This window comes from Schistocerca americana, chromosome 2 (genome assembly GCF_021461395.2).
Source record: "Schistocerca americana isolate TAMUIC-IGC-003095 chromosome 2, iqSchAmer2.1, whole genome shotgun sequence".
Lineage (NCBI taxonomy): Eukaryota > Metazoa > Arthropoda > Insecta > Orthoptera > Acrididae > Schistocerca > Schistocerca americana.
Genome location: NC_060120.1, coordinates 660,208,600 through 660,233,917, shown reverse-complemented (window position 1 = coordinate 660,233,917; position 25,318 = coordinate 660,208,600). Strand labels below are relative to the sequence as shown.

General features: G+C 43.6%; 1 protein-coding gene across 1 annotated transcript in view; it reads right to left on the bottom strand.

Moving 5' to 3' along the window:
* LOC124595907 overlaps positions 1–25,318 on the bottom strand; it is a 135,507-nt gene that overhangs the window by 23,184 nt on the left and 87,005 nt on the right. The window contains exon 7 of the mRNA XM_047134818.1: positions 23,199–23,456. Coding sequence (XP_046990774.1) covers positions 23,199–23,456 — 258 coding nt within the window. The remainder of the gene's footprint in view (positions 1–23,198; positions 23,457–25,318) is intronic.

Below are 25,318 nucleotides of genomic sequence, written 5' to 3'. Positions count from 1 at the left end.
TACAGAAAGACGAAATAATGAGAAGTAGCAGCTATAAGACTAACGATAAATTTAACATTAAAGTCAACAACTATGAATAAGATCAAGCGAAGGCAATTACCATCCTGGAAGAAAATTTACGCATGATGGATGAAGCAAAGAGGACATAAGAAGCAGACTCATGCAGGAAAAGCTGGTTTTCCTGGCTGAGAGAAATTTGTTGGTATCAAAGATAGTGCTCAGGAATAAACTTCTGAGAATGTATGTTGGCAGTACAGCACTGTTTACAAGTTAATAAGAGCTATGGGGAAACCAAAAAGGGAAAGAATCCTAGCGTTTGAGATGCAGTGCTACAGAATAATGTAGAAATTTAGGTGAGACTGATAATAAGGGTCAGAACGATAGGATATGTGATACGACCTGACAGGATAACTGCTACGGAACTAAAGAGAGGTATAGAGGATAAAAACTGTAGAGCACAGCAAAGATTGTGATGTGTTGTTGTTGTTGTTGTTGTTGTTGTGGTCTTCAGTCCTGAGACTGGTATGATGCAGCTCTCCATGCTAATCTATCCTGTGCAATCTTCTTCATCTCCCAGTACCTCCTGCAACCTACATCCTTCTGAATCTGCTTGGTGTATTCATCTCTTGGTCTCCCTCTACGATTTTTACCCTCCACGCTGCCCTCCAATACTAAATTGGTGATCCTTTGATGCCTCAGAACATGTCCTACCAACCGATCCCTTCTTGTAGTCAAGTTGTGCCACAAACTTCTCTTCTCCCCAATCCTATTCAACACCTCCTCATTAGTTATGTGATCTACCCATCTAATCTTCAGCAGTCTTCTGTAGCACCACATTTCGAAAGCTTCTATTCTCTTCAGGTCCAAACTATTTATCGTCCATGTTTCACTTCCATACATGGCTACACTCCATACAAATACTTTCAGAAACGACTTCCTGACACTTAAATCTATACTCGATGTTAACAAATTTCTCTTCTTCACAAACGCTTTCCTTGCCATTGTTAGTCTACATTTTATATCCCCTCTGCTTATACCATCATCAGTTATTTTGCTCCCCAAATAGCAAAACTCCTTTACTACTTTAAGTGTCTCATTTCCTAATCTAATTCCCTCAGCATCACTCGACTTAATTCGACTACATTCCATTATCCTCATTTTGCTTTTGTTGATGTTCATCTTATATCCTCCTTTCAAGACACTATCCATTCCGTTCAACTGCTCTTCCAAGTCCTTTGCTGTCCCTGACAGAATTACAATGTCATCGGCAAACCTCAAAGTTCTTCTCCATAGATTTTAATACCTACTCCGAATTTTTCTTTTTGTTTCCTTTACTGCTTGCTCAATATAAAGATTGAATAACATCGAGGAAAGGATACAATCCTGTCTCACTCCCTTCCCAAGCACTGCTTCCCTTTCTTGCCCCTCAACTCTTATAACTGCCAGTTGGTTTCTATACAAATTGTAAATAGCCTTTCGCTCCCTATATTTTACCCCTGCCACTTTCAGAATTTGAAAGAGAGTATTCCAGTCAACATTGTCAAAAGCTTTCTCTAAGTCTACAAATGCTAGAAATGTAGGTTTGCCTTTCCTTAATCTAGCTTCTAAGATAGATCGTAGGGTCAGTATTGCCTCATGTGTTCCAATATTTCTACGGAATCCAAACTCATCTTCCCCTATGTCGGCTTCTACTAGTTTTTCCATTCGTCTGTAAAGAATTCGCGTTAGTATTTTGCAGCCGTTACTTATTAAACTGATAGTTCAGTAATTTTCACATCTGTCAACACCTGCTTTCTTTGGGATTGGAATTATTATATTCTTCTTGAAGTCTGAGGGTATTTCGCCTGTCTCATACATCTTGCTCACCAGATGGTAGAGTTTTGTCAGGACTGGCTCTCCCAAGGCCGTCAGTAGTTCTAATGGAATGTTGTCTACTCCCGGGGCCTTGTTTTGACTCAGGTCTTTCAGTGCTCTGTCAAACTCTTCGCGCTGTATCATATCTCCCATTGCATCTTCTTCTACTTCCTCTTTCATTTCCATAATATTGTCCTCAAGTACATCGCCTTTGTATAGACCCTCTATATACTCCTTCCACCTTTCTCCTTTCCCTTCTTTGCTTAGAACTGCGTTTCCATCTGAGCTCTTAATATTCATATACCCAACAAAAAATCGAGGACATGTTTAATTGCTACTCTGAGATGAAGTGATTAGCACAGCAGAGGACGTTGTGTAGGCCGCGTCAAATCAGTCAGAACACTTGATGACCGCCAAATGATAAATTAAAAAATACATTGTCTAAGGCAACAATACTGGAATTGTGCTCTGCGGAGCCCTGTGGCTCCGCAAGACCTCTACGAGGGCTCTGCCAAAATAATATCAGCCTGAAGAACGACGCACGTCAAGTGTTGTCACACGCTGAGGAAAACCATTTTAATAAACATCATATCAGTATATAAGAAACTATCAGCCTCGATTGCGGTAGCTTTAATAACGTCCACTAGAGCTAACAGCCAACCACGCTGGCCGTCCTCACCAGATGCGTGAAATAAACCCTGATTGGGAAATATTTATGTTGCCGACCTACACAAATGATCGTCTGCAGACATTAAAAATAGGGGTGGGTGCTGCAGACCCAACCATATTAATCAAGAGTGTTAACAACATATGAACCAGGTATGGCCCAGAAATGGCTATGTATTGTTTATGCCAAGCAATTTAATTCTTAACGAACTGCTCTTGGTATGATACTTCAATCAGATTAAAAAAGTCTTATGTGAACACTTTACACCTGTTTTCATGCTCGACAGAAAGCTAAAATCAGCTAAGCACAATGGTAAGCAAATCACGAAGCCAAGTTTCATATAGTTCCCATAGTTTCTCGTTGTGTTGCTCCTATGCAAGGATGCTAATTTAGAACTCATACTTTAACTGCCAGCAATTTTATAAAAGTGTTTTATTGGGTAATACATCTAAACTCAAAATTTATTCAATAAAGACGAGGATTAAGAATACTGTGCAAAGAAAATAATGACACATGTGGAATACTATACTCACTTAGCAATACGTAAATTGAATTTGTCATTAATAATGAAAGTAAGACAGTTTCAGATGAACAGTGATTAATAAAACCACAAAGTGGGATATAAATAAATTTCCATGTAAACTTTAACTCTTCCTCTATTGCGCGGAGTGAGATTATGCGGTCTTGTCCAAAGATTTCCGACAGTAATTTTGATCGCTTAAAATGATACTCTTCCATATATTTCACAGTCGAGAAATTTTCGCTGCTGCTACATGCCTTGGTGTATTTCAGCACCATCCACCTTAGTCGTCCATGCATACTTTTAACTCGCAATTTTGGGCTTTGAGAGCAGCTTTGAGACAGTGCTTAATGCTTGCCGCTGATAAAGAAATAATGCATGAATAAATAAGATTCAGTCTGCAGCTCATCGGACAGTAAATAATTTAACAAGCTGAAGAGTATGAGAAAACGACTGCACAAGATGCTTATCATTGTTGGTGTCACAAGAATGCATCAATGTGTTTAGTTTATTACAGAAATTGCAAAATTAATTTACCAGTTTACTTAATTAAGTGGGTGAATGTAAGTTATATGATTTTTGAGCAATCCTAGAATTATTAAAATTTAAGTATTGCGAGGAGTAATGTTGTCATTGACAGTGTATAAAGTGGTTACTTGTGGAAATTTAAATACAGACTTATTGAAAGATTCGAATCATAGAAATGAGATGATAAAACTAGTCAATAGTTTTAGGTTTGTACAAACAGTAAACTTTCCAAATGAAATAATTACTAAAAGTAAATGTGCAGTTGAGCAAATTTTTATAGGACTATGTGACTTCAGTTATAGTAGCAATATTAAAAATATGGACTATAGTCAGGGTTGAATTAACCATGTCAGGATCCTTAGGCAATATACATTTCCTTGTGAAACTTCCTAAAATACATTTTTTCTACCACAACGCTTGTTTTCTACTACATCACGGAGGTCTGCCATCACTCTATTAACAAGTTGAAACAAATGAAATCAAAATATGCGAATTTTTTTATTAAATATTTTGTAAAGTACAACATATTTAAATATTAATAATATAAAGGTTTTTTGGATACAACATCGTTTAAAACATCTTTTTCCAATATATCACTTTCAGACGCCATTTTCGCCAGTGAATTCAAACGGTTCTGACACACTGGTGTAAACGAAGACAGTTTTTGATTAGTTTTAATGTCTAAAAGTTACATTCACCTATGGCGTTTGTACGCGTTAGACTTCTATATGTTTACAATTTACAAGTTGATTGTACCTTATTACCAAAAATCTGTTTATACGATTACTCGGCAGGTACAAATTTATCTTTTTCGACATCCTCTAATCGTAACTTAAGTACATGAACTGCACCATGTCGTCTACAAAATCAGGCTCAGTGGTCTCGAAATAATGTTCCCTAAACTTCGTATAAGCCTCTCTAATTTCATCTTTGGACTTCGTCGAGAAATCTGTTACAAATACAAGCAGACAATTAATTTCCCCGTAAGCTCGTAGTTGCCGCAGCAGTTCTGTACACAGCATGCCTAATACGGGGAAATAAGTTTCAGTCTTTAACTTCTGTTTTTATCTGTGCACAGTCTTCTGTAAACTCCCTCCTTTTTGTATTTTCTTCAATTTTAATCTACAGTTCATAACCAATAGATTGTGGTCAGAGTCCACATCTGCCCCTGGAAATGTCTTACAATTTAAAACCAGGTTCCTGAATCTCTGTCTTACCATTATACAATCTATCTGAGACCTTCCATGTACACAGCCTTCTTGCATGATTCTTGAACCAAGTGTTAGCTATGATTAAGTTGTGCTCTGTGCAAAATTCTACCAGGCGGTTTCCTCTTTCATTCCTTACTCCCATTCCATATTCACTACGTTTCCTTCTCTTCCTTTTCGTACTATCGAGTTCCAGTCACTATTAAATTTTCGTCCCCCTTCACTATCTATTCATAGATTTCATCAATCTTTTCGTCATCTGTGGAGCGAGTTGGCATATAAACTTGTACCACTGTTGTAGGCGTGGGCTTCGTATCTATCTTGGCCACAATAATGCACCCACTATGCTGTTTGTAGTAGTTTACTTGCATTCCTATTTTCCTATTCATTATTAAACGTACTCCTGCATTACCCCTATTTGATTTTGTATTTATAGCCCTGTATTCACCTGACGAAGTCTTGTTCCTCCTGCCACCGAACTTCACTAATTCCTACTATGTCTAACATTAACCTATCCATTTCCCTTATTAAATTTTCTAACCTACCTGTGCGGTTAAGGGATCTGACATTCCACGCTCCGATTCGTAGAATGCCAGTTTACTTTCTCCTGATAACAACGTCCACCTGAGTAGTCCCCTCCCGGAGATCCGAATGGGGGACTATTTTACTCCCGGAATATTTTACTCAAGAGGACGCCATCATCATCATTTAACCACACAGCAAAGCTGCATGCCCTCGGGAAAAATTACGGCTGTTGTTTCCCCTTGCTTTCAGCCGTCCGCAGTACCAGCACAGCAAGGTCGTTTTGGTTAGAGTTACAAGGCCAGATCAGTCAATCATCCAGACTGTTGCCCCTGCAGCTACTGAAAAGGCTGCTGCCCCTCTTCAGGAACCACACGTTTGTCTGGCCTCTCAACAGATACCCCTCCTTTGTGGTTGCACCTACGGTACGGCTATCTGTATCGCTGACGCACGCAAGCCTCTCCACCAACGGCAAGGCCCATGGTTCATAAATTAATTGAACCTAAATAATTACCTGTCCTCAAAATTTTTATTATTACATTATTTATTATTTTTCTGCCTTGCTTTTAGGAGACCGGAGACAAAATGAACAGCGGCATGGGATGAAATAGTAACAACTTCTACAATATCTATACAAGAACAACTTAGGCTCTTCAGATTGTACTTCTATGATATGAGACGGAATAAGTATGTAAAATAAAATCTCGTAATCAAACTTACGTGGTCTCATAAATGTAACTTCGGTTTATTACACTCGCCGTCTCACTGATGTTCTCGAAGCACTTTCAGTATTTATAAAAATGTAGCATTCTTATCTAAATTCTTAAGTTTTGAAACGCAGAACCACAGTAAAATTTTTAAATTTAATTCACGGGCGCAAAACTCGCAAATCGCAATTACAGAAAAAAATGAAAATCGAAATTGTTTCGAAACTTTTGTTTACGATACAACTACGTAGATATCGCTTTCAACATACTATTCTACACTACTGACTTCGTGCGAGCGTCCTATCAAATTCCTGTTTCACCGAAAGACATACACAAGACGGCTGCAACAATGCCCTTCGGTCTTTTGAGTTTGTGAGAATGTCTTTCGGATTGTGTAATGCGGTGCTGACATTTCAACGCTTTATGAATGAAATCACAAAAGATCTGGATTTATGTTATGTGTACAGAGACGACATTTCAGTGACGTCCGCGTCAGAAGCGGAATGTCTAGAACATTTAAACAGGATTTTTGATCGTTTACGCATGCAAGGCCTTGTTATTAACCCTACAAAGTGTATCTTCGGGGCAACAGACATTCAGTTTCTGGGATATACAATCGATGCCCATGGGATCCGACCTCCTAAGGAAAAGGTGGAAGCCATAGTCAAATATTCCCGTCCTGCTACAATTAGGGAGCTACGTCGTTTTCTCGGCATCAGTAATTTCTATCATCGATTTAACCCAATATTACACTAATAACAGCTCCAATGTTTGAACTTCTGAAGGGTGCTCCGAAGCCAAATAATAAAGTGCAATGGACAGACGAAACGCATACTGCTTTTCAATCTTTTCAATATGTAGCCGGCCCGTGTGCCGAGCGGTTCTAGGCGCTTCAGTCTGGAACCGCACGATCGCTACGGTCGCAGGTTCGAATCCTGCCTCGGGCATGGATGTGTGTGATGTCCTTAGGTTAGTTAGGTTTAAGTAGTTCTAAGTCTAGGGGACTGATGACCTCAGAAGTTAAGTCCCACAGTGCTCAGAGCCATTTGAACCTTTTTTTTTTCAATCTATGAAAACAGCAATAGCAGAGGCTACACAGTTAGCTCATCCAGTATTACACGCTCAACTTGCATTCGTGGTAGGTACATCAGCTCCCTCCACTGGCGTCGTACTTCAGCAGCAAGTGGAGTGTAGTTGGCAGTCACGAGGGTTATTCAGTCGCAAGCTGTCACCGTCACAGTAACGCTGGGCAACTTGCGCTCGAGAACTGTACGCCGAGTATGCCGCGATTAGGAAGTTCCGGCATCGCTAGAAGGCCGACACTTTACCATATACACGGACCATAAACCACTGAGATATGCTTTCAATATGTAACCAGGGAAAGCACCGCTGAGATAACTTCGACATTTGGACTTTATTAGCCAGTTAACCACTCACATACTCTATGTGCAAGGAAAGTCAAATGCGCCAACAGACGCTCTTTTACGTGTTGAAGCTATATTCACTGCGACTTCTTACGAGGCCCTAGCGCAATCACAGCAGCACGACGATGAGCTACGCTCGTTATTGGATAACCCAGTGGGATTTAAGTTACAACACATGACTGTACCAGAAACAAATAAACAAATGTCGTATTGTAGTGTGACGTGTCTGGCACAAAAGAGCGACCGTTCATACCCCACCAATTTCGATCACAAGCAATTGCGTAAGTGCACAACCTGGCTCCTCCCGGGGTTCGGGACATAGCAAAATTACTGCGCTTTTCTGGCCAGGAACGGATGCAGACTGTAAGACATTTGTCACAAACTGCATGGAGTGTCAGAAAAATAAGATCACTCGATATGTCAAGGCACCATTAGGCACATTTCTGCCTCAAGTCAACGCTTTGAACATGTTCATCCAGAAACTGTGTGCTCCCTTCCACTATCAGAAGGCTACAGCTACTGCTTCACGGTCGTGTTTGGATTTTCAAGACGGCCTGAAGCTTTCCCTATGAAACGCATTACAGCCGAGACGGTAGCGAAAACGTTTCTCCGTCGATGGACCGCCAGGTACGCACTGCAACAGATCAGGGACACCAATTTGAGGGTTACCTGTTCAAAGCACTGATCAGTTTGTTGGGCACTAAGCGTATTCGTACTACTGCTTATCATCCGGCAACGAATGGAATAATAGAAAGCCTGCATCGCCAACTGAAGTCGGCCCTTTGGTGTCACGCTACATAAAACTGGATGAAGGCGTTACCCATAGTGCTCCTTGGTCTCCGTGTATCATTTGAGAGCGACGTGAAGGCTACAGCAGCTGAATTAGTGTACGGACAAACACTGCGCCTACCAGGGAAGTTCATGCACAATGTGACGGACGATGCGGTTGAAGCGATCGGATGCAGACTGTAAGACATTTGTCACAAACTGCATGGAGTGTCAGAAAAATAAGATCACTCGATATGTCAAGGCACCATTAGGCACATTTCTGCCTCAAGTCAACGCTTTGAACATGTTCATCCAGAAACTGTGTGCTCCCTTCCACTATCAGAAGGCTACAGCTACTGCTTCACGGTCGTGTTTGGATTTTCAAGACGGCCTGAAGCTTTCCCTATGAAACGCATTACAGCCGAGACGGTAGCGAAAACGTTTCTCCGTCGATGGACCGCCAGATACGCACTGCAACAGATCAGGGACGCCAATTTGAGGGTTACCTGTTCAAAGCACTGATCAGTTTGTTGGGCGCTAAGCGTATTCGTACTTCTGCTTATCATCCGGCAGCGAATGGAATAATAGAAAGCCTGCATCGCCATCTGAAGTCAGCCCTTTGGTGTCACGCTACATAAAACTGGATGGAGGCGTTACCCATAGTGCTCCTTGGTCTCCGTGTATCATTTGGGAGCGACGTGAAGGCTACAGCAGCTGAATTAGTGTACGGACAGACACTGCGCCTACCAGGGATGTTCATGCACAATGTGACGGACGATGCGGTTGAAGCGTCAGAGTTTGTCACCAAATTACGATCGCACACCCGACAACTTCCGCCAGTGACAGCTAGAGAGCAAAGTGAACGACATCTGTTCATATTCAAAGGCCTCTCCAGCTGCAACCATGTATTCATACGAAATGTCACGGCGCGCAAGCCACTGCAGCCGCCGTACGAAGGACCGTATAAAGTGCTTGACAGAAGCAGCGACACTTAAGACATCAGAGGTGTGCCTCCCACCGTGTCCATTGAAAGACTTAAATCTGCCTTCTACGCTATATAAGATGCAGCGAAGACGGCCGGCACCGCGACCGTCAAAGACAAAGATACAGTACCTGACACTACTCATGTCCAATGGGATGCCGACAAGATGAGACAACCAACGGGCGCGGTAATGAAGCCAGTGACTCAGAGTGAGCTTCCCCCACGAAAAGCTGGTACCATCGAATTCAACAATAAAATACCTGGTTTTCCGAAAACATTGACAACACATACCGGACGTCATGTCCGGTTCAAACTCAGATACCCTTTACACTGGAGGGGGGAGTTATATAGACCATCACATCACGGTGCGCGGGGCCCCTAGCTGACGATGGGCCCCTGGGCAGTTTCCTGCACTGCCTAATGGATAATGCGGGCCTGGTTACAGTAAACATAGAGCTCAGCATCTGTCAGTTAACCTAACACACTGACAGAAAGTGCGAACCAAAAACTAACATAACTGAACGGATAGAGTTCAATGACGACAACGTCAGAGTATTTAATTTTATGCTATGAACCGAAGTGTGGAAGGATGTCTTCAGTAAAACTGTAGTACATAGCATGTTCAACAGTTTCCACAATGTGTATCTCCATTATTTTCGTATAGCATTATATGCTCTAGGAGGATTAAGACAGTTAAGAAAAAATGGTAACGTACAAAAGGCATAACTTTCTGTAGAAAGAAAAACTTTCTCCAATATTTCATAAACACAACAATCTTAAATTTATCGGTGTTATATGCCATGTTTCGAGCATTGTAACTGTATTGTAAATTTATGATATAACTTCTACCGTTTCAGTCACTTTTACTGATGTTTAAATAGCCAAACACAAAATCAGCAATAGATACTTGAATGTCTCTGGTTATTGGCTGGTTAAAAAAATTAGATGATAAATAAAGAAAAAACTATCTTTATAAATTTCTACTCTTTTCCATTTCCACAAGAATTTGGTACAATATCGTGTCTTGACAATATGTTACGAAATCTGTTTCTGAAATTAGAGTTCTAGGAATATGGACACAGAGCAGATTAAAGTGGGATGGTCATGTGAAAGCTCTTGAAATGAAGCTGCCAAGAGTTTACTATGCTCTTCGTTTGCTAAGCCAAAGTAACTGAAACAATAGAAATTATATCATAAACACAACAATGCCACACCAGAACTTAGAAATTACGTGAAAAAATTTAACCAGATATTCAACAAGATAATAAAATCAGCTGGAAGATCTAGTAAAGATAATTATATTTCAAGTGCGAAAAATAAGATAAAAGCTATCTGGAAGATCAGATCAGAAACCGGCACAGAGCGACCATAAGCAAAAACATGTCTCTAAAAATAGAAAATAACAAACTGTCAGATGCAAAAGAGGTAGCTGTAAGTTTCATGAGTATTTTAGTAACACAGCAAATCAGTTAATGTAAAATTAGTATGAAAGCAGAACTATGTGTCTACCGAATTATTTAAATGTTATTCATAAGTCTATGTTTCCTCAAGAAGGCACACAGAGATGAAGCTAATTACAAGGTTGCTGAGAAACAAATATTAGTGTGGGCTGGATTTTGTGCAATATTATGTTTCTAAAAAGTCCTCTGATTATGTAAGTAAAACATTAATGTATGTGGTAAATATATGCCTATTAACTCCTCTCTTCAAAACAGGGAACAGTTAAAATGTAAAAACTATCGTCCAGTATCCCAACTCATGTTTTCTCCAAAACATTTTAATGTACTTCCTATATCATACGTCAAAAGTCCTTTCTAAAAACTCATTTCTATCACCAAATCAGCGTGGATTTAGCAAATCCCAGTCTGCGTTTAAATCACAGATCAGTCCAAAAAGACGTCAGGAGGATCCAAAATCACTGGATGAAACATTACTCAGAAGACAAACAGTAAATGGTGATATTAAAACATGACGACGGAAAAGAAAATATCATTAGAACAACAACTCATCTTTACAATAAACCATCAGTTATCTAGTTATCTATGGACTGCCATAAAACTCTGTTTTAGGACCTGTATTGTTCCTCCTTTACACTGATTACGTAAATAGCTTCATTAAAGTAAAAAAAAAATCTTTTCAGGTGACATCAGCATTTTAATAACAGTTGCAGACAAAATCAGCAATTGATACCTCTACTTCGATGTCTATGGATACTAGCTGGATTAAAAAAAAGATAACAAATAAAGAAGAAACTACCTTTATGAATTTCTGCTCTTTTCCAGTTCTACAAGAGTTTCATACAGTATGGTATCTTGACAAAATTGAGTGACATCAATTTCTGAAACTAAAGTTGAGGAATAAGGCCACAGAACGATTTAAAATAGGACTGTCATGTGAAAGCTCTCGAAATAAAGCTTCCAGAAGTCCTATGCTCTTTGTGTGTAACGTTAAATTGCAAGCAGATCAACAGTGGCTCAGACATATTACGCATACTTCCATTTATTACTTGACTATGGGCTAATCTACAGAAACACAGCCCCCAGCAAAAGAATGTTTTGGGTGCCTACAAAAGCAGTCAGACTATCTGCAGCTTGACATGTCCTATATCCTTGTAAAAAGAGATCTACGCATGAATAAAGCTACTACTACTACTACTACTACTACTACTAAAGAAACTGGAAACATGTAGATCACACTTCATTCGGAGGAAAATAATGAGCCTGCCAAGTCTTTATATATATGAGTGTATCCGCTCCGCAAATGAATATATTTTAAAAAAGAACTGGGGACCTGTGGTAAAATAAAATTCCATAGCCACAACAAAGGAAACCTCAGTAATATCCACGTGTCTCAGTCTAGAACAGTTTTCTATCAGCAAGGCGTTTCACAATAACAGTTAAATTATTTAACATCCAACTAGTGGTTTAAAACAGCAGCGATATAAAAATCCACAAAACGTTTGTCTTATAATGTTCAAGAATTCTTTTGCTGAGTAAAAGAATTATTCAATTACTGAACGTAGCTTTTGTGAAATAAATCGGTAACTATGGATAATTTCCGCCATTTAAATTGGGCTGTGTGTAATTTACGAACTGAAAGTGGTGTTTGTTCTCTCTCCGTCTCTTTCTTTATCTCTTTCTCAGTTCTGACTTATCCCATATCCGATATACGTTTCAAGTGCGCTGAATGGACGATTAAATGATGATAATTATGATAATGACGATGATGATCTTTCGATTCCTAATCATTATTACTGAAACAACCAATAACGATTCCTATCAGATTGATTTAGATCTGAGTTCTACTCAGCACGACCGACTAGTGTAGTTCTGGGGTCCAGTACTTACTAGGACCTGACCACGAAAGATTTGCTTTTAGGTTGAAAGTGCAATTACTTTTTCGATGCAGTTCCCTTTCAGGTCAATGCATTTCCTCCAACTATTTTTTAAATTAGTAGATTACTCCGTGAAGTGCAATTTTAAAAAGTCTGTAAAAACTTCCGATTAATTTCGCTATAACTTCTTCGTTGGATTCAAAATCCTTTCCATCCACAAATTTCCTTAGGTATTGGAACAGGTGGAGGTCGCGAGGTGCGAAAACTGGTGAATAAAATGAATCATCCAAAATCTTGATTTTCACTTCCCTCAGTATTGTGACTGACAAGACAACTTTTGTTGTCTTGATATGTTATCTGCAATATAGGCCACTTCTCATGCATCGTTTCACATAGTTATTTATGTAGTATTCACTTGTCATTGTTTTAACATCTGCATGGCATCAATGAGAAGAATCCCTTTCAAACTGCAGAAAACCTGATCACGAATAACCATTCGGGCAGATGACACCGATTCATATCTTTTTTACAGGACTACTGATTTCCACCAATTTAGTCGTGTTTGCGCACCGGTTTTTCTCACGCCATTTTATTCAGTCATCGAATTGTTCCAACTGAACAGGAAATATGGGAGTTTGAAACAGAAGCATCAGTCTTCTGTTTTCGTCAGAAGTATTTGTTACATCTGGTACAGAAATCTTGAGATACTGTCGTATTTGCATGCGCTTCATGGGGATTTTGAATAGAGAATAAAAAATTAATGAAATTTACTAATATCTTATGAATACATGGGAATAAAACTATTTTTGTGCTAAGTAGTATATAAACAATTTTGATTTCTGAGAGAATGAAACCGTTAGATGTGTAGGGGAAAAGTTTGAAGATCATAACTGAATTTAAAGCAAATGATTTAGTTGTTATGGGGAAAGCAGGAATAATGAACTGAGAACAATGAAGCACGTACTTTTTTCTGTGGAAGCAGAAAAACATTATTAGCTGTGGCCGATTACATTAAAATAAAATATTCAGGTGACGGCGAAAATTAATCAGGTTCAGACAAAAATTGTCATCTTTAGACAGTAAAAAGTATTTTTTTGCAATACATGTATGATTTTCGTATCGATATAAAAACTGTAAATTTGTTCTCATCCTGAGTGTTGGATTAAGCACCGCAGTTGGTTGGTTGGTTGGTTGATTTGGGGTATAAAGGGACCAAACTACAGGGTCATCAGTCACTTCTTCCTGACGCAAGCAAGGCTCAAAGTACAAGAACACCAAAAGTACGTTTGAGAAAGTAAAAGGAGGAAAAGGAGTGGGGAACCACACCTAAAAAGAAAACGAATGGAACGAACAAAAAAAGGGGAAAACATACACCACAAGGAAAAGTAGAAGAAGGTTTTAAAACCATAGAGCAGATGGTCTAGGCTGGCTGATCACAATAATAAGAGGATGAGCCAGCCACTCTGCAACACATTAAAACGTCCACCCCAAAAGTCAAGTCGAAATGAACACATCTAGAGAAAAGACCACCAAAGGCAAAGAAAGTGCGACATAGTTAAAATGGAAGGAGGGTAGCGGCCTCTGAGAGAAGGCTAAATGCTCACCCTCAGATGGTACGATAAAAACCCCGCTCATGAATAAAACGTAAAACTAAATCTGGTGTTGGGGCATTTTCGCCCAACATCGAAGGTAGGATGCTGGGGAGGACAAAAGTCCGACGCAGAGCGGCTAAAAGTGGTCAGTCCAGCAAGATGTGGACGACAGTCATATGTGAGCCACAGACACCAAGGTGGGTCCTCGCGACAGAGGAGGTAGCCATGTTTTAGCCATGTATGGCCAATGTGGACCCGGCAGAGAACCACAGAGTCCCTGTGGAGGATCGCATGGAGATCTTCCACACATTCGTAGTCTCCTCAATGGCACGCAGTTTGTTGTGCACACTGAGATTATGCCATTCCTTCTCCCAAAGCTGAAAAACCTTACGGCGTAATAATGATCGCAGGTCAGTTAGAGGGATGCCGATCTCTAGAAGCGGTTTCCGTGTAGCCTGTTTGGCTAGCGAGTTGGCAAGTTCATTTCCTGGGATTCCGACGGGTCTGGGGTCCACACAGACATCACAGAACGACTGGAGCGTTCCAGGGCATAGATGGACTCCCGGATGTTCGCTACCAATGGATGGCGGGAGTAGCACTGGTCAATAGCTTGTAGACTGCTCAAGAAGTCAGTACAGAGAAAAAATAGCTCGCCAGGGCATGAGCAGATGTGCTCAAGAGCACGAGAAATTGCCACCAGCTCTGCAGTGAAAACACTGCAGCCATCTGGCAAGGAGTGCTGTTCAATATGTCTTCCATGAACAAACGTGAAGCCAACATGACCATCAGCCATCGAGCCGTCGGTGTGGTCCTCTCAAGAATCGAGAGGAAGTGACAGCGGAGAGCCCTGCGGTTAACTGAGTCCTGCCATGTGAAAGGTCCAGTCGAAGCTTCAGCCTTGGTGTACACCATGGAGGTGTATGTGAATGAACATCGAGTATAGGTGGTAAAGGTAAGGACTCCACTTGACAGAAGAGATCGGATGAAAACTGCAATCATAAGTCCTGACCTGGGCCTCCGATGTGGGAGATGAACCGCTGTGGATAGGAAAAGAAGGTAATTCGGGTGCTCAGGAGAAGTACGAATGTACGCAGCGTAACTGGTGAGCAACTGTGGACGCCTAACCTTCAATGGAGGGACTCTGGCCCCCACCAGGACGCTGGACTCGTCCTAAAAGCTCCCGTTCCCAGTCGAACGCCACAATGACGAACTGGGTCGAGTAAATGCAACCTGAGGGCGTTGCCGAACCATAAATCAGACTCCCATAGTCAAGGCGAGATTGAACAAGGGCTCTGAAGAGCTGCAGCAGCGTAGAGCGATCTTCACTCCAGTTGGTGTTGCTCAGACAGCAGAGGACATTGAGGTGCTGCCAGCACTTTCACTTCAGTTGACGAAGATGATGTAGCCACGTCAATCGGCCATCGAAAACCAGTCGTAAGAATCGATATGTCACCACTACAGGGAGTGGATCGTCATTAAGGTAAAGTTCTGGTTCCAGATCAATGGTATGACGCTGACAGAAGTGCATGACACACGACTTCTCGGCTGAGAACTCTAAGCCGTGGTCTAGAGCCTATGACTGCGCCTTGTGGATGTCTCCCTGTAGGCGCTGCTCAGCAACACCAGTACTGGAGGAGCAATACGAAATGCAGAAGTGGTCTGCATACAGAGAAGGTGAAACGGACAGCCCTGCAGCTGCTGCTAGACCATTAATGTCCACTAAAAATATACACTCACTACAGAGCCCTGAGGGACACCATTCTCCTGGATATGGGGGGAGGAGGGGAGGGAACAATGGGAGGCACCAACTTGGACGCGGAAAGTACGGAGCGATAGGAAATTTTGGATAAAAACAGGGAGCGGGCCCCGGAAACTCCTCTCACACAATGTGGCAAGGATATGATGTCGCCAGCTCGTGCCGTAAGCTTTTCGTAAATAAAAAAAAAATATGGCAACCAGGTGTTAGCGTCTGGAAAAGGCTGTTCGGATGGCAGACTCGAGGGAAATTAGATTATCAGTGGTAGAGCGACCCTGGCGGAAACCGTCCTGGCATGGAGCCAATAGGCCACGTGACTCCAGGACCCAACACAACCGCCGACTTACCATACGTTCTAACAGCTTACAAAGAAAGTTGGTGAGGCTGATGGACCGATAGCTAGCCACGTCAAGCTGGTATTTGTCGGGTTTGAGCACTGGAATGACGGTGCTCTCCTGCCATTGCGATGGAAAGACGCCGTCGCACCATATCTGGCTGAAGATGGCGAGGAGATGTCGCCTGTAGTCGGACGAGAGGTTTGATCATCTGACTGAGGATCCGATCTGGCCTAGGAGCTGTGTGGGGGCAATGCACAAGGACGTTGAGGAGCTCCCATTCTGTAAACGGAGCATTATAGGGTTCACTGTGACGTTCAGAGAACGAGAGGGCTTTCCTTTCCATCCACGGTTTGCGGATGTGAAATGGTGGGGCATAATTCTCTGAAGCAGAGGCTCGAGCATAGTGCTCAGCAAAGTGCTCGGCAATTACGTTTGCGTTGGTAGTTAACAACCCTTTGATGTTAATGCCAGAGACACCTGTTGGGGCCTAGTACCCAGGAACACGTCTGATCTTCGTCCAGACTTGGGAAGGTGGCGTATGGCACCCAATGGTCGAGCCGTACCTCTCCTAACAGTCCTGTTTCCGTCTTTTTATCAGCTGGCGAACGCGGGCACGGAGCCGTTTAAAAGCTATTAGGTGCTCTAGGGAAGGGTGCCGCTTATGTCGCTGTAGAACTTGCCGACGGTGGCAATGGTGACAGCAGAGGTGAAAACTTCCCAATCTACCTTGTTTAAAGCCCATCTCGGTAGACATCCAGGGGGAATGGCACTGGGGGAGTGGCAGGAAGATGGGAAAGTGGTCACTACTACATAAGTCATTGTGGGCTCCCCAGTGGACAGATGGGAGAAGTCCTGGGCTGCAGAGGGATAAATCAATCGCCGAGTAAGTGAGATGAGCCGCACTGAAATGTGCGTGTGTGTGTGTGGGGGGGGGGGGGGGGGCTGTATTTAAGAGGCAGAGGTTGAGTTGAGACAGGAAAGTTTCGACATCTCTACCTCAGCCAGTTAGCACAGTGCCACCCCACAAGGGGTTAAGGGCGTTAAAATCTCCCAAAAGTAAGAAAGGTTTAGAGAGTTGATGAATCAGTGCAGCCAATATGTTCAGGGGTACTGCACCATTTGGAGGAAGATATACGTTGCAGACAGTTATTTCCTGCGCCGTCCTTATCTCGACAGCCACAGCTTCAAGAGGGGTTTGAAGGGGCACAGGTTCACTGCATACTGACTTCAGGACATAGATACAAAGTCCACCTGACACTCTATTGTAGTCGCTACAGTTCTTGTATAATCCCCTATAGCCGTAGAGGGCAGGGGTCTGCATTGCTGGGAACCAGGTTTCCTGGAGGGCATTGCAGAAAGCAGGTGTAAAACTTAACAGTTGCTGTAACTCGGCCAGGTGGTGGAAAAAACCGCAGCAATTCCACTGAAGGATGACTTTATCGTGAGGCTGGGAAGGCATGAAGCACGAAAGGAGGCAAGTTACACCTCAGTCACCTCCTGCCACCGATTGAGTATTTGTATCCATTCCTATTGTGGATGAGGCATCAGTGAGATCCAGGTCCGCAGGGGACGCCGAGATCTCCACCTCATCTGCAGGTGCAGAATTGGTAGTGGGTGGTGGTGTTGGGACCACCAGAGGGTCCTTTTCTTAGCAAACTTCTTTGTTTGCTTGCCCTCTCGCTTCTCTTTAGGGTCTTGCTGGGAGGACTTGTCCAAAGTAGTTTCTGGCTCTGAGCATTATGGGACTTAACATCTGAGGTCATCAGTCCCCTAGAACTTAGAACTACTTAAACCTAACCAACCTAAGGACATCACACACATCCATGCCCAAGGCAGGACTAGAACCTGCGACTGTAGCAGTCGTGTGGTTCCGGACTGAAGCGCCTAGAACCTCTCGCCCACCGCGGCCGGCTCCCCAGCTGGGGGGTTGCTCCCAAAGTAGGTACTTTGGGAGCAATGGAATGAGACTTTTTCCCCCTACCACCAAGAGCCCATTGTTTGTCACACATAGTGTGGTACGATTGGTACTTGTGATGGCGATGGTAATGCAGCTGCAGCATATGTGGGCGTCAACTGAAAGAGGTGTAATCGTTCAAATTTACGTTTAGCCTCTTGGTAAGTGAACCAGTCCAAGGTCTTGTAATCCATGATTTTCCGCTCCTTTTCGAGTACTGTGCAGTCTGACGAGCAGGGGGAGTGCTGCTCTCCACAGCTGATACAAGTGGGAGGAGGCACACATGGAGTATCTGGATATAGTGGACGTCCGCAGTCTTGACATGTAGTGCTGGAAGTGCAGCAGGGAAGACATGTGCCCGAATTTCCAGCACATAAAACACCACATAGGGGGAGGGACGTATGGTTTAAAGTCACAGTGACAAACCATCACCTTGACCTTTTCAGGCAATGAAACCACCCTCAAAGGTCAAGATGAAGGCACTGTTAGCAATGCTGTTTCTTTGGGTCCCCTGTAAATGCGCCGGATGAAATGAACACCCTGCTGATCTAGATTGGCGTGGAGCACGTCGTCAGACTGCGAGAGGAGGTCGCGATGGAAAAGAATCCCCTGGACCATGTTGAGACTTTAAGGGGGAGTGACTGAAAGAGGAATATCACCTAGCTGTTCACAAGCGAGTAACGCCTGGGATTGGACTGCGGATGCTGTCTGAATCGAGACTGCATTGCTTCTCATCTTGGATAGCGCTGTCATTTCCCCAAACTTATGTTCAAGATGTTCAATAAAAAATTGAGGCTTCATAGGTAGAAAGAGGCGAATATGGCTCTCTTCAGTCTGTAGCCCAACTGTAGCGAGGGAGGGAAATGATAGCGTTCTCGCTTCCCACGCTCGGGTTCCCGGGTTCGATTCCCGGCGGGGTCAGGGATTTTCTCTGCCTCGTGATGGCTGGGTGTTGTGTGATGTCCTTAGGTTAGTTAGGTTTAAGTAGTTCTAAGTTCTCGGGGACTGATGACCATAGATGTTAAGTCCCATAGTGCTCAGAGCCATTTGAACCATTTGAGGGAAACGATTTAAGGTCATATCTGTCAGCATTGTACTCGATTTTGCCCTTCTTAGACACTGCTGGCGCCATACGGTCACCAGTAAGAGATGACTTAGTCTGCTTCATTGCGGGTCATCCGCCCTGGTGCCACCAACTCTGACCAGGGGCTCTCCCCAAGGGTGCCACCCAGCCACAGCAAAGGCCACCTGGCATGATGGCTGTTGCCGGGAGTCCTGATGACCCAGAAAGACAGGCATCTACTCCTTGGCATCAGCAGTGCGATCCCTGTGTTGTCAGGGAGCTACCACCAAATGGGTACATGACGGCCCCACCACAACGGACTGGCTACTGTGCTAGATATTGGGCACAGAGTAATCCAATATTGTCATGGGCGCGAAAGAGGACAGGAGACGACGGAAGAAGATGACATACCCCAGAAAGTGTCCTCGCCCAAATAGTTACAGGTGGAGATGCAAAGTCATGACAAGAGGTTTAGGAGATCGAACCTAAGCGCGCTATGGATAACTCATGCACCACATAAGGCGTCCTTCCCCATATCGCCCGCATTTCTGCAGAACTTGAGAAGTGGCAGGTCAAACCATAAAATGGGACCTGAATTTGCAGGGCCGAAAAGTGTGAGACTCTTTTTAGTCGCCTCTTAGGACAGGCAGGGATACCTTGGGCATATTCTAACCCACGGACCTGCAGGAGGGGTGGGGGAATCCAGTTGAAAATGCTACGCTGTTACTTCTTCCGATCTTTCAGGCGCCTGTAAGAACAGAAAAAAAGCTGGTAGTCTGCTTTGCTCACTCGCTATTTTGTCCAGCGCAGCTGTACGCAGCTACTGGTGCACACAGAGACCGTTGGCTGGCCAAAGTCATTGTGCAGCAGTTCCACTACGAAGAGGTCACACGCATTCCTGAGATCTGCAATTTTTCTCGCAGATTTTAAAAAATTGTTCATTAAAAATTTAATTTTTACAGTACGTATATCGTTCTATCTCAGCTCCATAGTGAAGTGCCCATTATCTCGTTAATGATCTTACGTATTGTGATTTTCGCGTTTAAGGAAGACACTGCACCAAATTCGAGCAGCTTGCTATGAAATATTGAGGTCGCTGATTTTTGTGTTTGGTGCATATTTCGCCATACGCAGATGCAAATGAAATTTAGCTAAGATACTGAAGTTTCTTTAGACTTGGGAAGATGTCTATGTGTCTCCAATCTGGAGAATATGGATTTTATGTAGTGCGTTCATTTCCGGTCAAATGCGTGTGAGAATAAAATATTTAAAACAGATCCCGTATCTTCTAAACCGTTCCATATATCGAAACAAGATTTTGGCAAATGCTAGCATGCGAAGTGGAGAGTACTTTGCCATGTTGTTGGCATACAGAACTACCTTATCTATGTCGTTATAGCCGAAGTTTTTTAAGGAGCCATCAATAGCTAGTGAAAAGAGAGTTTGGTGAAATTTCTTCTCTTATGTTACTGTAAACCGGTACAATGAGATTGTCGCCTATTGCTCGTTTAACAAGATTTTGTCTCAACAGCTGCTGTAAGATGAGTCTGCGCAAGTAAACTAGTTTTGGCAAAAGAATCGAAATTAAACCGGTCAACAAGGCAAATGTAATCGTTATTCATAACTAATGATGCTCCTTCAAATAAAAAAAAGGTTGACAATTCAGACAAAAAAAATGGTTCAAATGGCTCTGAGCACTATGGGACTTAACTTCAGAGGTCTTCAGTCTCCTAGAACTTAGAACTACTTAAACCTAACTAACCTAAGGACATCACACACATCCAAGCCCGAGGCAGGATTCGAACCTGCGACCGTAGCGGTCGCGCGGTTCCAGACTGCAGCGCCTAGAACCGCTCGGTCACTCCGGCCGGCAATTCAGACAAAAATAAATTGTCCATTGCGTTACAGTTTTGGCAGAAGCCTGTGACCCATTGTATTTTTAATACAGGATGACTGGAATGGAAACTTACTAAAGGATTATCTTCCTGTTCTTCACCCGAGAACTATGAAAACCGTGCACAAGTACACCATGTGATCCAAAGTATCTGGACACGTGGCTGAAAATGACTTACAAGTTCGTGGTGCCCTCCATTGGTAACGCAGGAATTCCATATGGTGCTGGATCACCCTTAGCCTTGATGACAGCTTCCACTCTCGCAGGCATACGTTCAATCAGGTGCTGGAAGGTTTCTTGGGAATGGCAGTCCATTCTTCATGGTGTGCTGCACTGAGGAGAGGTATCGACGTCGGTCGGTGAGACCTGACACGAAGTCGGCGTTCCAAAACATCCCAAAGGTGTACCATAGGATTGAGGTCAGGACTCTGTGCAGGTCAGTCCATTACAGGGATGTTATTGTCGTGTAACCACTTCATCACAGGCCGTGCACTATGAATAGGTGCTCGGTGGTGTTGAAAGATGCAATCAGCATCCCCAAATTGCTCTTCAACAGTGGGAAGCAAGAAGGTGCTTAAAATATCAATGTAGGCCTGTGCTTTGATAGTGCCACGCAAGACGACAAAGGCTGCAAGCCCCTCCATGAAAAACTTGACCACACCATAACACCACCGCCTCCGAATTTTACTGTTGGCACTACACATGCTGGCAGATGACTTTCCTGGGCATTCGCCATACTCACACCCTCCCATCGGATCGCGACATTCTTTACCGTGATTCGTCACCCCACACAACGTTTTTCCACTGTTCAGCCGTCCAATGTTTATGCTTCTTACACCAAGCGAGGCGTTGTTTGGCATTTACCGGCACGATATGTAGCTTATGAGCAGCCGCTCGACCATGAAATCCAAGTTTTCTCACCTCCTGCCTAGGTGTCATAGTACTTGCAGTGGATCCTGATGCAGTTTGGAATTCCTGTGGATCGTCTGGATAGATGTCTGCCTATTACACATTACGACCCTCTTCAACTGTCGGCAGTCTGTCAGTCAACAGACGAGGTCAGCCTGTACGCTTTTGTGCTGTACGTGTCCCTTTACGTTTCCTCTTCACTATCACATCGGAAACATTGGATCTAGGGATGTTTAGGAGTGTGGAAATCTCGCGTACAGACGTATGACACAAGTGACACTCAATCACCAGACCGCGTTCCAAGTCCTTGAGTTCCGCAGAGCGCCCCATTCTGCTCTATCACAATGTCTAATGACTACTGAGGTCGCTGATATGGAGTACCTGGCAGTAGGTGGCAGCGCAGTGCACCTAATATGAAAAATGTATGTTTTTGGGGATGTCCGGATACTTTTCAACACTTAGTGTAGCTCGCTTAGTTTCCGCGCCCCCTTGTCCTGTGGCAGTACGATGAAGGGTGTGTAGTGCCAACAGTGAACTATGAAGCGGGTGGTATTACGGTATGGGGGTGTTTCTCGTGTTTACAGAGTGTTCCCGTTGTTACGCTTAAAAAAACGCTAAACAAGGAGGGACGTGAACACATTTTATAGCATTGTGTACTGCGTATAACAGAGAAACAGTTTGGAAACTATCACTGTTAGTGTGAGTCCTGATCTGAGTCTAATGGAACACCTTTGGGATGAGGTAGGACGTTGATTTCGCTCCAGACCTCAGCATCCAACTTCACCACCTTGTCTGGTTTCGACACTTGAGGAAGACTGGGCTGCCATTCTTCCACTGACATTCAGGCACGTCATGGAAAGTGTCCCCAGCAGAGTTCCAGCCTTCCCAAAGACAATGGGTGGAAATACTCCATATTAATGTCCAGTAATAGGTGTCCAGACACTTTTGACCAGATAGTGTATGTCACATGGGGTGTGGCACGGGCAGTGTTGGGTTGGGTCCCAGATCCGCGAGATCTTCAAGACGGTCATAGAGAACAACTCGGGTCTGGGCCTCGACAGTGTCTAAGAAAGCAGGGTGAAGATACAAAACGTCTTATGCCTTAAGGCGAGTAGACTAGTAAAAGCAGCAGGTAAAAAGATGAAGAAGGCAGGCTGGCCTAGAGTAGTGAGGTGTACCTGCGGGTGTCCCGGCGCGGCGAAGTCGCAGGCCGGGTTGGTGGGCAGCGGCAGCACGAGTAGGCCAGGTCGCTGCGCCACGCCGGCCAGGCAGAGCACGCGAGCGGGCAGAGGGCACGGGCACGAGCACACTGCGTCCCCGCAGCTGGCCGCGTGCAGTGACTGGAAGTAGCAGCGCAGCGACAGCGTGGCGGCCGCCAGCAGCGACGTCGCGTCCGCACCCTGTGGCAGCTGCACGCGCCGAGACCACGCTACCACCTGCCGGCACACCACTCTCTCTCACGCCCCTCCTCTGAGCTCGACGCACGCTTAACAGAATAGAACAGGTTGCAAGGGAACGCCAAAACACTGCATAATGTACTCAAAATGGTGGTATTCAAGCAGGCCGGTAGTGGATCAGCATAGGACGGGACGAGAAGCGACAATGTCAAAGATTTTCGCTAAGAAAATTTGGACATTGAAGTTCATGGGGTCACAATAGGGTCGTCTATGTTAGCGCAAAAAATTAGCTTATTCTTGCCGCACTCATATCGGGTGGTTACAGTTAAACTGAGAGTAAAATGTAAACTTTCACGGCCGGAAATATCATGTCCATTATAATTATCCGGGCTGTTATGCCGTGGTCGGTTGATGAATTCTGTGGTGGAATCACCACAGAATTCATCAACCGACCACGGCATAACAGCCCGGATAATTATAATGGACATAAACTGAGAGTGTTCTGAGTGCTGCAGTGAGTTGTACACATCGCGGGATGCTGAAGCACCTCAGGTATGTTGATTAATCGGTGCGCTCGCAGAGTATCCTAAAAATAATAATAGTAAAGGCTTAAGAAGGTTAAAGTATTCCATGCGAAATGCGAGGGTTATTCGGAAGAAAGACTTTGTACAGATGGTAAAGTTGTTTTATTAGAACAGCAGCGATAGCAGCGCTGCATTGCAAGGATATCACCAATAGAAACAGCTGTGAAGAAGCCCTGTGTCAATAAATGGGCTAAATAATATGATCAAGGAACTTGAAGAAACGGGTGAATTAAATGGTGCAGCAGGGAGATGGAGGCAGGCCGTTCCCACGGCAGTTGTTGAGATTGTTGTACCTATAACCGACTGTGTAGCACATGCCTCAAGTTCTGCAGGCAGTGCTCAAGCTGTGTCACAGGAATTGTCTCTGCCCTGGTCAACAGTTCAAAAGATTTCGCGGCGTATTTTACACTGGTGTTCCTACGAGACTGAGAACGTGCACCAGATGAAGTCCCAAGATAGGCTACAACGCCGAGACTTTTCCCTTCGCTTTTTGGCATGCCTAGAAGTGGATGGCATGTAGCCCAGTAATGTCATTCCGAAGGACGAGGCATATTTTACTCTGTATATGTGCAGTGAATGCACAGCACTGTCCCAAACGGGATTGTATTCCGCCACATGCTGTGCAGGAACATCCACGGCACTCAGCTTATGCGACTATGTGGGGCAATTTTTATTCGAGGAGATGACAACTCGTGGGCCTGTTGGATGTACAGTGACTTCTGCACGTTACAAGGACCTTCTTGTGCAACCCGTCATTCCGGCTTTACAAGAACGTAACTCTGTCCACACCACTATTTTCATGCAAGATTCAGAGATACCACACGTCGCTTCCCAGGTGAACGATTTCCTTCGGTAAAAACCTTCGGTAAAAACTGCATCATCTCTAGATTTCAAATTGATTCCGTATTTATGGATTTCCGGAAGGCTTTTCACACTGTACGTCACAAGCTGCTTGTAGTGAAATTGCGTTCTTATGGAATATCATCTCAGTTATATGACTGGATTCGTAATTTCCTGTCAGAGAGGTCACAGTTCGTAGTAATTCACAGAAAGACATCGAGTAAAACAGAAGTCATTTCTGGCGTTCCCCAAGGTAGTGTTATAGGCCCTTTGCGTCCCTTATCTATGTAAACGATATGAGAGACCATCTGAGCAGCCGTCTTAGGTTCTTTGCACATGACGTTGTCGTTTATCGACTACTTAAGTCATCAGAAGATCAAAACAAATTGCAAAACGATTTAGAAAAAAAAACATCTGTGTGGTGCGAAAAATGGCAATTGTCTCTAAATAACTAAAAGTGTGAGCTCATCAACATGA